The sequence below is a fragment of the Ornithodoros turicata genome, chromosome 4 (assembly GCF_037126465.1).
Source record: "Ornithodoros turicata isolate Travis chromosome 4, ASM3712646v1, whole genome shotgun sequence".
Classification (NCBI taxonomy): Eukaryota; Metazoa; Arthropoda; class Arachnida; order Ixodida; family Argasidae; genus Ornithodoros; species Ornithodoros turicata.
This window is the reverse complement of record NC_088204.1, coordinates 35,554,160-35,566,688: the sequence shown is the minus strand read 5'-3', so window position 1 is coordinate 35,566,688 and position 12,529 is coordinate 35,554,160. Positions and strand designations below refer to the sequence as shown.

Here is a 12,529-nt window from a genome sequence, read left to right as displayed (position 1 = left end):
TTTTGAAAAATCGGCGAGGTCCATTTGCCACACGTCATTGATCTTGAGCGCGATGATGCGTCTCCTATTAAACTTTCTTCTGACCGGATGGTGAAGCGTGTAGGCATCCAGCTTTCTGAGAATGGCGAGAGCCTTCTTTTTGCTCAAGTGATGCGCTTTTCTATAGCGTTCCACACCCCCCAAACCACCCTCTGGTTTCTCATATCCCTCCATAAGTCGTCCACGCAATGGAGGCCTGCTGCTGCTGCTGCTGCTGTTGAGGCTCGCGAGATTTGGGTAGAGAAATCAGACGCAATAGTTTCGAGACTTTGGGGAACCAGGAAGGTTTCTTTCCCGCCTTACGTTGCAACAAATAATTGACGAGTTCGTAAACGGAGGAGTGTCTGATGGGCTTGCCCGACACGGAGACACAACCCTCGCGATCCCAGGAAAGAACCTTCTTTAATTCCGAGACGACCCTTTCCGCTTCCTCTTCGTCCACCTCTGGAGAGAGGAGCGAATAGTCAAAGTCATTTGTAGCGTCGGATGCCTTGTTTTTATTGTCGTAGGGGTCAAATCCGTACTGCTTGAGTATGCGATACAGTGCTTGCAGTATGAGTTTCACTTTGACGTCGTCACTCTCCTTCGAAGAAAGAATGTTTCCGATGGAGGTGGTCACTTCAATTCTCTTGGCCATTGGCGAAAAGGTTCAACACGGCGGAAAGCAGGAGAGGAACCACCGACGAAAGCACGCCCTGTCCTCGCTGCTGAGACAGATAGCGCTTCAAACGTTGCGGATTCTTGTGAATCTTTTTGTAGGCGAGCCGTCGTAAAAAGCGTTTGTGCTTCTTCAAACGCGCGAACGTATCTGGAGCTAGAGCCACCTTTCCGTTCAATACATTGAGACAAATTTCGGAGAGGTGTTTCATGTCGGACGAGGACGAACGTCTCAAGACGTCGCGGCGGCGTGGAGGGGGTAGAGTGGAGAGTACTTTGAGTAAAGTGAGGTGAGGGCGGAGATTCATTTCGGAGCGTAGATATATTGACGTTCTCCCGGAAAGATATTGCTACGCAACCTGTGATCCTCGTGCGTATAGTTGTGAAGATCCACGAGTAAATATGCGTGGGGCGACGACATCGCTTGTTTATATGCGTCCAGAAAATACTCCAATCTTTTTCTGCCAAATAGCTGTTGGCCGAAATGTTCCATCTGGTGCACGCTGCGCACGGTGCGCCACAGGACGACGTAACTGGCGTTGTAGGATATTGTTCTAAAATGGCTACTGTCGAAAAAGATGTTTTGAACGAGTAAGAAGATCGACGCGTTGGCGTGGTGAGAACCCCGAATGAAAAGATCGGTCACCTCCTTCAAGGAACCGGCGTCGGTCATGTGATCGTCGACGACGATCAGCGTAGCGCGCGACGTGTCCCACTCTCGCGGTAGCTCCTTGGTAAATTTTACGGAGTCCCCGAATTCGTCCTGCATGCTCGGCGAAGCATATTTCTGCACGTAGAATATTTGTGACGGAGGCTTGTCTACCACGTCGTTCAGGTTCCTCAACACGTTAGCAACGAACGTAGATTTGCCGCACATGGAGGGACCGCTTAAGATACAGCGAAAGGGATGACGGAAACGAAAAGGTTCGGGGGAAGACATGTTGCGTGCGTACACGTTGCACGAAGAAAAAGAAGAGACTGAGACTCGAAGAGAAATGTATCGCTTTTATTTACACATCCTCGTCGTCGTCCTCTACATCGGAACTGCGTTCCCAATACAGATTGTCCAGGCTAAAGTTGGACTTCTTTTTCGCCAGTCTGTCCGCCGCTAAGATGCGGTCGAGCGTCTTCATCTTGTCCTGACACATTTCTTGACGCGCTTGCAACCATTCCAGGCGGTGGACTTGAAAGGCTTCCTCCACGATGCCGCGTATAAATTCGCGAAGTTCTTCGTTTTTTGTCTTTTCCTTGCGACGACGAGAAGCGCAGGAGAATAAACCACACATGGCGTTTTTCACGTATCGGTCAGAATGATGACGCGAGCGCGGTGCGCGCTGCCTTTATAGAGATAAACGCGCGCGCGCAACGAACGGAGAATGAAAGCGAAACTGAAAAGCCACCCGTCGCCGCTAGGAGCGCGCGCGCAGCAGCAGAGAGCCGAAACCGAAAACACCCGCGGCCGGCGCAGGGGGCGCTAGGAGCGCGCGCGCGCGCATGCGCGGACGGGTGGAGCAGAGGGCGCGCGCGCGCGTCGCCTCTCTCAGTTTCTCTCGGACCGTCGCGGAAGACGGACGTGCGCTCCGCGCGCTCGCTCAGTTGCTGGCTGGATCTCGTAGAGAGCAGACGTGTTGTTCTCCGCGCTCGCTCAGTTTCTGCCTGGAAGTTGCCGCGGGGGAAAAGGTGAGTGATTTGACGCGCTCCTTTTCTCGTATGTTTGCCGTGTTTAGCGGAGACCGCGCTCGTGCTAAGCCTTTTCTCGCATGTTTAGACTTGTTTTGCGGTGTCCAAGCCTGTTGACGCATGTTTAGCGATGTGTGGTTCCCGCCTTGTGTTAGCTGCGTAGTGTTGAGGTTATGCCCAAGCGCGCTCCTTTTCTCGTATGTTTGCCGTGTTTAGCGGAGACCGCGCTCGTGTTAAGCCTTTTCTCGCATGTTTAGCGATGTGTGGTTCCCGCCTTGTGTTAGCTGCGTAGTGTTGTGGTTAGGCCTAAGCGATCGTCCCCCCCGTAAGCCTTTTTCCCCGATGTGTACTGTTTTCTGTTTAGCAGTAGCGGTTAGACCTTTTCTCTCGCATGCCTAGACTTGTTTAGCAGTGCTGTCATTTTTACCTGCCGCTAGTATCTTGTTCTCTGTCTCTCTCCTCTAGAGCTATGATGGTGGCGCCATCTGGTGTGATGCCTTGCAACTAAGTGGCCACCTGTCGTCGATCTCTGCAACTACCCGACGTCAACAAGCACTGGTCACCCCGGAGCGGCTTCTTCGCCGCGGCATCGTTGATTTTCGAATAAATTGTTTCTCTCCACTCTATTTCTATCTTTTCATTTTATTTTCTACCTATTTTTTTATTTTTTATCAGCTCAAGTAGCCGGCAACTCACATCTTCGTCTGGACGTGTCTTAGATGATCCCCAATTAGTGTAATGACTCCCTGAATGATCCTAATTACTGTGGGGGGTCCCAAATTGCTCTAATTGCTAATTAATGGCGTCCAGACGAAGATGTGACTTGCCGGATACTTGAGCTGATACACTACTACTGGTAACGCTGGAAGGGTGACTGTTTAACCAACACAGTTTGGATCAAGCCAAGCGTCTGGCCGAATGCACAGGGATAGTCGAGGTCCTTTGTATAGTACATACACAAAACAACCACAAGAGCTTTCTCAAGGCTGCAATTATCACTTAAGGCGACAAACTCTTTCCTTGTCCCAAAGTTTGTCCCATTCAGGTTGCGGCGTTGCCCGCCGACTGGAGCACTTCAGAAGCCAGGAATTCGAGCACGGCAACGAAGTAAACCCGGGCGCCTGCTCCCAGATGTTCGGCAAAACCGGCGCGATAAATACGACGTAGGACGAACTCGAGCGCTCCTCTGATGGCCCGGGTCTTCCTGTTTCACCAGCTAGAGCCAGCATTTGCACGACTTGATAAGCTGTTGCTGGAGAGGTTGAAGACAAACTGCCAGCAGACAACGGCCAGCCTGGGGAGACGATGGGGGATGATCCTCGCCTCATAGGTTGCGGCGTTGCCCGCCGACTGAAGCATTTCAGAAGCCAGGAATTCGAGCACGGCTACGACGTAAACACGGGCGCTTGCTCCCAGACGTTCGGCAAAACCGGCGTTAGGTAGCACGCGATAAATACGACCGAGGACGAACTCGAGCACTCCTCTGATGGCCCGGGTCTTCCTCTTTCACTAGCTAGTGCCAGCTTTTGTACGACTTGATAAGTTGTTGCTGGAGAGGTTGAAGACAAACTGCCAGCAGACAACGGCCAGCCTGAGGAGACGATGGGGGATGATCCTCGTCTCATAGGCTGCGGCGTTGCTCGCCGAGTGGAGCATTTGAGAAGCCAGGAATTCGAGCACGGCTACGACGTAAACCCGGGAGCCTGCTCCCAGACGTTGGGCAAAGCCTGCGTTAGGTAGGACGCGATAAATACGACCGAGGACGAACTCGAGTACTCCTCCGATGGCCCGCGCTTTCCTCTTTCAGTAGCTAGTGCCAGCATTTGTACGACTTGATAGGTTGTTGCTGGAGAGGTTAAAGACAAACTGCCAGGAGACAACTGCTAGCCTGGGGAGACGATGGGGGATGATCCTCGTATTATAGGCTGCGGCGTCGCCCGCCGACTGGAGCATTTTAGAAGCTAGGAATTCGAGCACGGCTATGACGTAAACCCGGGCGATTGCTCCCAGAAGTCCGGCAAAACCGCCGTTAGGTAGGACGCGATAAATACGACCAAGGACGCACTCTAGCACTCCTCTGATGGGCCAGGCCATCCTCTTTCACTAGCTAGTGCCAGCTTTTGCACGACTTGATAATTGTTGCTGGAGAGCTTAAAAACAAACTGCCAGAAACCACGGCCAGCCTGAGGAGACGATGGGGGATGATCCTCGTCTCATACGCTCCGGCGTTGCCCGCCGACTGAAGCATTTCAGAAGCCAGGAATTCGAGCACGGCTACGACGTAAACACGGGCGCCTGCTCCCAGACGTTCGGCAAAACCGGCGTTAGGTAGCACGCGATAAATACGACCGAGGACGAACTCGAGCACTCCTCTGATGGCCCGGGTCTTCCTCTTTCACTAGCTAGTGCCAGCGTTTGTACGACTTGATAAGTTGTTGCTGGAGAGCTTAAAAACAAACTGCCAGCAGACCACGGCCAGCCTGGGGAGACCATGGGGGATGACCCTCGTCTCATAGGCTGCGGCGTTGCCCGCCGACTGGAGCATTTCAGAAGCCAGGAATTCTAGCACAGCTATGACGTAAACCCGGGTGATTGCTCCCAGAAGTCCGGCAAAACCGGCGTTAGGTAGGACGCGATCAATATGACCGAGGACGAACTCGAGCACTCCTCTGATGGCCCGGGTCTTCCTCTTTGACCAGCTAGAGCCAGCTTTTGCACGACTTGATAAGTTTTTGCTTGAGAGGTTCAAGGCAAACTGCCAGCGGACAACGGCCAGCCGGAGGAGACGATGGGGGATGATCCTCGCCTCATAGGTTGCGGCGTTGCCCGCCGACTGGAGCATTTCAGAAGCCAAGAATTCCAGCACGGCAACGAGGTAAACCCGGGCACCTGCTCCCAGACGTTCGGCAAAACCGGCGTTAGGTAGGACGCGATAAATACGACTGAGGACGAACTCGAGCGCTCCTCTGATGGCCCGGGTCTTCCTGTTTCACCAGCTAGAGCCAGCTTTTGCACGACTTGATAAGTTGTTGCTGGAGAGGTTGAACACAAACTGCCAGCAAACAACGGCCAGCCTGAGGAGACGATGGGGGATGATCCTCGCCTCATAGGTTGCGGCGTTGCCCGCCGACTGAAGCATTTCAGAAGCCAGGAATTCGAGCACGGCTACGACGTAAACACGGGCGCCTGCTCCCAGACTTTCGGCAAAACCGGCGTTAGGTAGCACGCGATAAATACGACCGAGGACGAACTCGAGCACTCCTCTGATGGCCCAGGTCTTCCTCTTTCACTAGCTTGTGCCAGCTTTTGCACGACTTGATAAGTTTTTGCTCGAGAGGTTCAAGGCAAACTGCCAGCAGACAACGGCCAGCCGGAGGAGACGATGGGGGATGATCCTCGCCTCATAGGTTGCGGCGTTGCCCGCCGACTGGAGCATTTCAGAAGCCAAGAATTCCAGCACGGCAACGAGGTAAACCCGGGCACCTGCTCCCAGACGTTCGGCAAAACCGGCGTTAGGTAGGACGCGATAAATACGACTGAGGGCGAACTCGAGCAATCGTCTGATGGCCCGGGTCTTCCTCTTTCACTAGCTAGTGCCAGCTTTTGTACGACTTGATAAGTTGTTGCTGGAGAGGTTGAAGACAAACTGCCCGCAGACAACGGCCAGCCTGGGGAGACGATGGGGGGTGACCCTCGCCTCATAGGTTGCGGCGTTGCCCGCCGACTGGAGCATTTGAGAAGCCAGGAATTCGAGCACGGCTATGACGTAAACCCGGTCGATTGCTCCCAGAAGTCCGGCAAAACCGGCGTTAGGTAGGACGCGATCAATACGACCGAGGACGAACTCGAGCACTCCTCTGATGGGCCGGGTGTTCCTCTTTCACTAGCTAGCGCCAGCTTTTGCACGACTTGATAAGTTGTTGCTGGAGAGCTTAAAGACAAACTGCAAGCAGACGACGGCCAACCTGAGGAGACGATGGGGGATGATCGTCGCCTCATAGGTTGCGGCGTTGCCCGCCGACTGGAGCATTTCAGAAGCCAGGAATTCCAGCACGGCAACGAGGTAAAACCGGGCACCTGCTCCCAGACGTTCGGCAAAACCGGCGTTAGGTAGGACGCGATAAATACGACTGAGGACGAACTCGAGCGCTCCTCTGATGGCCCGGGTCTTCCTGTTTCACCAGCTAGAGCCAGCTTTTGCACGACTTGATAAGTTGTTGCTGGAGAGGTTGAACACAAACTGCCAGCAAACAACGGCCAGCCTGAGGAGACGATGGGGGATGATCCTCGCCTCATAGGTTGCGGCGTTGCCCGCCGACTGAAGCATTTCAGAAGCCAGGAATTCGAGCACGGCTACGACGTAAACACGGGCGCCTGCTCCCAGACTTTCGGCAAAACCGGCGTTAGGTAGCACGCGATAAATACGACCGAGGACGAACTCGAGCACTCCTCTGATGGCCCAGGTCTTCCTCTTTCACTAGCTTGTGCCAGCTTTTGCACGACTTGCTAAGTTTTTGCTCGAGAGGTTCAAGGCAAACTGCCAGCAGACAACGGCCAGCCGGAGGAGACGATGGGGGATGATCCTCGCCCTCATAGGTTGCGCGTTGCCCGCCGACTGGAGCATTTCAGAAGCCAGGAATTCGAGCACGGCAACGAGGTAAACCCGGGCCCCTGCTCCCAGACGTTCGGCAAAACCGGCGTTAGGTAGGACGCGATAAATACGACTGAGGACGAACTCGAGCACTCCTATGATGCCCCGGGTCTTTCTCTTTCACTAGCTAGTGCCAGCTTTTGTACGACTTGATAAGTTGTTGCTGGAGAGGTTGAAGACAAACTGCCCGCAGACAACGGCCAGGATGGGGAGACGATGGGGGATGACCCTCGTCTCATAGGCTGCGGCGTTGCCCGCCGACTGGAGCATTTTAGAAGCCAGGAATTCGAGCACGGCAACGAGGTAAACCCGGGCGCCTGCTCCCAGATGTTCGGCAAAACCGGCGTTAGGTAGGACGCGATAAATACGACCGAGGACGAACTCGGGCTCTCCTCTGATGGCCCGGGTCTTCCTCTTTCACCAGCTAGAGCCAGCTTTTGCACGACTTGATAAGTTTTTGCTCGAGAGGTTCAAGGCAAACTGCCAGCAGACAACGGACAGCCGGAGGAGACGATGGGGGATGATCCTCGTCTCATACGCTCCGGCGTTGCCCGCCGACTGAAGCATTTCAGAAGCCAGGAATTCGAGCACGGCTACGACGTAAACACGGGCGCCTGCTCCCAGACGTTCGGCAAAACCGGCGTTAGGTAGCACGCGATAAATACGACCGAGGACGAACTCGAGCACTCCTCTGATGGCCCGGGTCTTCCTCTTTCACTAGCTAGTGCCAGCGTTTGTACGACTTGATAAGTTGTTGCTGGAGAGCTTAAAAACAAACTGCCAGCAGACCACGGCCAGCCTGGGGAGACCATGGGGGATGACCCTCGTCTCATAGGCTGCGGCGTTGCCCGCCGACTGGAGCATTTCAGAAGCCAGGAATTCTAGCACAGCTATGACGTAAACCCGGGTGATTGCTCCCAGAAGTCCGGCAAAACCGGTGTTAGGTAGGACGCGATCAATATGACCGAGGACGAACTCGAGCACTCCTCTGATGGCCCGGGTCTTCCTCTTTGACCAGCTAGAGCCAGCTTTTGCACGACTTGATAAGTTTTTGCTTGAGAGGTTCAAGGCAAACTGCCAGCGGACAACGGCCAGCCGGAGGAGACGATGGGGGATGATCCTCGCCTCATAGGTTGCGGCGTTGCCCGCCGACTGGAGCATTTCAGAAGCCAAGAATTCCAGCACGGCAACGAGGTAAACCCGGGCACCTGCTCCCAGACGTTCGGCAAAACCGGCGTTAGGTAGGACGCGATAAATACGACTGAGGACGAACTCGAGCACTCCTCTGATGGCCCGGGTCTTCCTCTTTCACTAGCTAGTGCCAGCTTTTGTACGACTTGATAAGTTGTTGCTGGAGAGGTTGAAGACAAACTGCCCGCAGACAACGGCCAGCCTGGGGAGACGATGGGGGGTGACCCTCGCCTCATAGGTTGCGGCGTTGCCCGCCGACTGGAGCATTTCAGAAGCCAGGAATTCGAGCACGGCTATGACGTAAACCCGGTCGATTGCTCCCAGAAGTCCGGCAAAACCGGCGTTAGGTAGGACGCGATCAATACGACCGAGGACGAACTCGAGCACTCCTCTGATGGGCCGGGTGTTCCTCTTTCACTAGCTAGTGCCAGCTTTTGCACGACTTGATAAGTTGTTGCTGGAGAGCTTAAAGACAAACTGCAAGCAGACGACGGCCAGCCTGAGGAGACGATGGGGGATGATCGTCGCCTCATAGGTTGCGGCGTTGCCCGCCGACTGGAGCATTTCAGAAGCCAGGAATTCCAGCACGGCAACGAGGTAAAACCGGGCACCTGCTCCCAGACGTTCGGCAAAACCGGCGTTAGGTAGGACGCGATAAATACGACTGAGGACGAACTCGAGCGCTCCTCTGATGGCCCGGGTCTTCCTGTTTCACCAGCTAGAGCCAGCTTTTGCACGACTTGATAAGTTGTTGCTGGAGAGGTTGAAGACAAACTGCCAGCAAACAACGGCCAGCCTGAGGAGACGATGGGGGATGATCCTCGCCTCATAGGTTGCGGCGTTGCCCGCCGACTGAAGCATTTCAGAAGCCAGGAATTCGAGCACGGCTACGACGTAAACACGGGCGCCTGCTCCCAGACTTTCGGCAAAACCGGCGTTAGGTAGCACGCGATAAATACGACCGAGTACGAACTCGAGCACTCCTCTGATGGCCCAGGTCTTCCTCTTTCACTAGCTTGTGCCAGCTTTTGCACGACTTGATAAGTTTTTGCTCGAGAGGTTCAAGGCAAACTGCCAGCAGACAACGGCCAGCCGGAGGAGACGATGGGGGATGATCCTCGCCTCATAGGTTGCGCGTTGCCCACCGACTGGAGCATTTCAGAAGCCAGGAATTCGAGCACGGAAACGAGGTAAACCCGGGCCCCTGCTCCCAGACGTTCGGCAAAACCGGCGTTAGGTAGGACGCGATAAATACGACTGAGGACGAACTCGAGCACTCCTATGATGCCCCGGGTCTTTCTCTTTCACTAGCTAGTGCCAGCTTTTGTACGACTTGATAAGTTGTTGCTGGAGAGGTTGAAGACAAACTGCCCGCAGACAACGGCCAGCCTGGGGAGACGATGGGGGATGACCCTCGTCTCATAGGCTGCGGCGTTGCCCGCCGACTGGAGCATTTTAGAAGCCAGGAATTCGAGCACGGCAACGAGGCAAACCCGGGCGCCTGCTCCCAGATGTTCGGTAAAACCGGCGTTAGGTAGGACGCGATAAATACGACCGAGGACGAACTCGGGCTCTCCTCTGATGGCCCGGGTCTTCCTCTTTCACCAGCTAGAGCCAGCTTTTGCACGACTTGATAAGTTTTTGCTCGAGAGGTTCAAGGCAAACTGCCAGCAGACAACGGACAGCCGGAGGAGACGATGGGGGATGATCCTCGCCTCATAGGTTGCGGCGTTGCTCGCCGAGTGGAGCATTTCAGAAGCCAGGAATTCCAGCACGGCAACGAGGTAAAACCGGGCACCTGCTCCCAGACGTTCGGCAAAACCGGCGTTAGGTAGGACGCGATAAATACGACTGAGGACGAACTCGAGCGCTCCTCTGATGGCCCGGGTCTTCCTGTTTCACCAGCTAGAGCCAGCTTTTGCACGACTTGATAAGTTGTTGCTGGAGAGGTTGAAGACAAACTGCCAGCAAACAACGGCCAGCCTGAGGAGACGATGGGGGATGATCCTCGCCTCATAGGTTGCGGCGTTGCCCGCCGACTGAAGCATTTCAGAAGCCAGGAATTCGAGCACGGCTACGACGTAAACACGGGCGCCTGCTCCCAGACTTTCGGCAAAACCGGCGTTAGGTAGCACGCGATAAATACGACCGAGGACGAACTCGAGCACTCCTCTGATGGCCCAGGTCTTCCTCTTTCACTAGCTTGTGCCAGCTTTTGCACGACTTGATAAGTTTTTGCTCGAGAGGTTAAAAACAAACTGCCAGCAGACAACGGCCAGCCTGGGGAGACGATGGGGGATGACCCTCGTCTCATAGGCTGCGGCGTTGCCCGCCGACTGGAGCATTTTAGAAGCCAGGAATTCTAGCACGGCTATGACGTAAACCCGGGCGATTGCTCCCAGAAGTCCGGCAAAACCGGCGTTAGGTAGGACGCGATAAATACGACGGAGGACGAACTCGAGCGCTCCTCTGATGGCCCGGGTCTTCCTGTTTCACCAGCTAGAGCCAGCTTTTGCACGACTCCATAACTTGTTGCTCGAGAGGTTCAAGGCAAACTGCCAGCAGACAACGGCCAGCCGGAGGAGACGATGGGGGATGATCCTCGCCTCATAGGTTGCGGCGTTGCCCGCCGACTGGAGCATTTCGGAAGCCAGGAATTCCAGCACGGCAACGAGGTAAACCCGGGAGCCTGCTCCCAGACGTTCGGAAAAGCCTGCGTTAGGTAGGACGCGATAAATACGACCGAGGACGAACTCGAGCACTCCTCTGATGGCCCCGGTCATCCTCTTTCACCAGCTAGAGCCAGCTTTTGCACGACTTGAGAAGTTGTTTCTCGAGAGGTTAAAGGCAAACTGCCAGGAGACAACGGCCAGCCGGAGGTGACGATGGGAGATGATCCTCGCCTCATAGGTTGCGGCGTTGCCCGCCGACTGGAGCATTTCAGAAACCAGGAATTCGAGCACGGCTACGACATAAACCCGGGCGCCTGCTCCCAGACGTTCGGCAAAACCAGCGTTAGGTAGGACGCGATAAATACGACCGAGGACGAACTCGAGCACTCCTCTGATGGCCCGGGTCTTCCGCTTTCACCAGCTAGAGCCAGCTTTTGTACGACTTGATAAGTTGTTGCTGGAGAGGTTAAAGACAAACTGCCAGCAGACAACAGCCAGCCTGAGGAGACGATGGGCGATGATCATCGTCTCAAAGGCTGCGGGGTTGCCCGCCGACTGGAGCATTTCAGAAGCCAGGAATTCGAGCACGGCTACGACATAAACCCGGGCGCCTGCTCCCAGATGTTCGGCAAAGCCGGCGTTAGGTAGCACGCGATAAATACGACCGAGGACGAGCTCGAGCACTCCTCTGATGGCCCGGGTCTTCCGCTTTCACCAGCTAGAGCCAGCTTTTGTACGACTTGATAAGTTGTTGGTGGAGAGGTTAAGGACAAACGGCCAGCCTGAAGACACGATGGGGGATGATCCTCGTCTCATAGGCTGCGGCGTTGCTCGCCGACTGCAGCATTTCAGAAGCCAGGAATTCGTGCACGGCTACGACATAAACCCGGGAGCCTGCTCCGAGACGTTCGGCAAAACCTGCGTTAGGTAGGACACGATAAATACGATCAAGTACGCACTCGAGCACTCCTCTGATGGGCCGGGCCATCCTCTTTCACTAGCTAGTGCCAGCTTTTGCACGACTTGATAATTGTTGCTGGAGGGCTTAAAAACAAACTGCCAGCAGACAACGGGCAGCCTGGGGAGACGATGGGGGATGTCCCTCGTCTCATAGGCTGCGGCGTTGCCCGCCGACTGGAGCATTTCAGAAGCCAGGAATTCGAGCACGGCAACGAGGTAAACCCGGGCCCCTGCTCCCAGACGTTCGGCAAAACCGGCGTTAGGTAGGACACGATAAATACGACTGAGGACGAACTCGAGCACTCCTATGATGCCCCGGGTCTTTCTCTTTCACTAGCTAGTGCCAGCTTTTGTACGACTTGATAAGTTGTTGCTGGAGAGGTTGAAGACAAACTGCCCGCAGACAACGGCCAGCCTGGGGAGACGATGGGGGATGACCCTCGTCTCATAGGCTGCGGCGTTGCCTGCCGACTGGAGCATTTTAGAATCCAGGAATTCGAGCACGGCAACGAGGTAAACCCGGGCGCCTGCTCCCAGATGTTCGGCAAAACCGGCGTTAGGTAGACGCGGTAAATACGACCGAGGACGAACTCGGGCTCTCCTCTGATGGCCCGGGTCTTCCTCTTTCACCAGCTAGAGCCAGCTTTTGCACGACTTGATAAGTTTTTGCTCGAGAGGT

At 54.9% G+C, this 12,529-nt stretch overlaps 2 protein-coding genes and 1 long non-coding RNA gene across 3 annotated transcripts; 1 reads left to right on the top strand and 2 right to left on the bottom strand.

Moving 5' to 3' along the window:
* The first annotated feature begins 2,259 nt into the window (after positions 1-2,259).
* LOC135392981 (uncharacterized) lies at positions 2,260-3,002 on the top strand. The gene is made up of 2 exons (XR_010422353.1): positions 2,260-2,376; positions 2,842-3,002. It is a non-coding gene; the product is annotated as an uncharacterized LOC135392981 (long non-coding RNA).
* A 1,772-nt stretch (positions 3,003-4,774) lies between these two features.
* Positions 4,775-5,218, bottom strand: LOC135392327 (histone H2A-like). The gene has a single exon (XM_064623042.1). It carries the CDS (start codon positions 5,216-5,218, stop codon positions 4,775-4,777), a length of 444 nt encoding a protein of 147 aa, XP_064479112.1.
* A 2,526-nt stretch (positions 5,219-7,744) lies between these two features.
* LOC135392326 (histone H2A-like) lies at positions 7,745-8,188 on the bottom strand. The gene has a single exon (XM_064623041.1). It carries the CDS (start codon positions 8,186-8,188, stop codon positions 7,745-7,747), a length of 444 nt encoding a protein of 147 aa, XP_064479111.1.
* Positions 8,189-12,529: the final 4,341 nt, after the last annotated feature.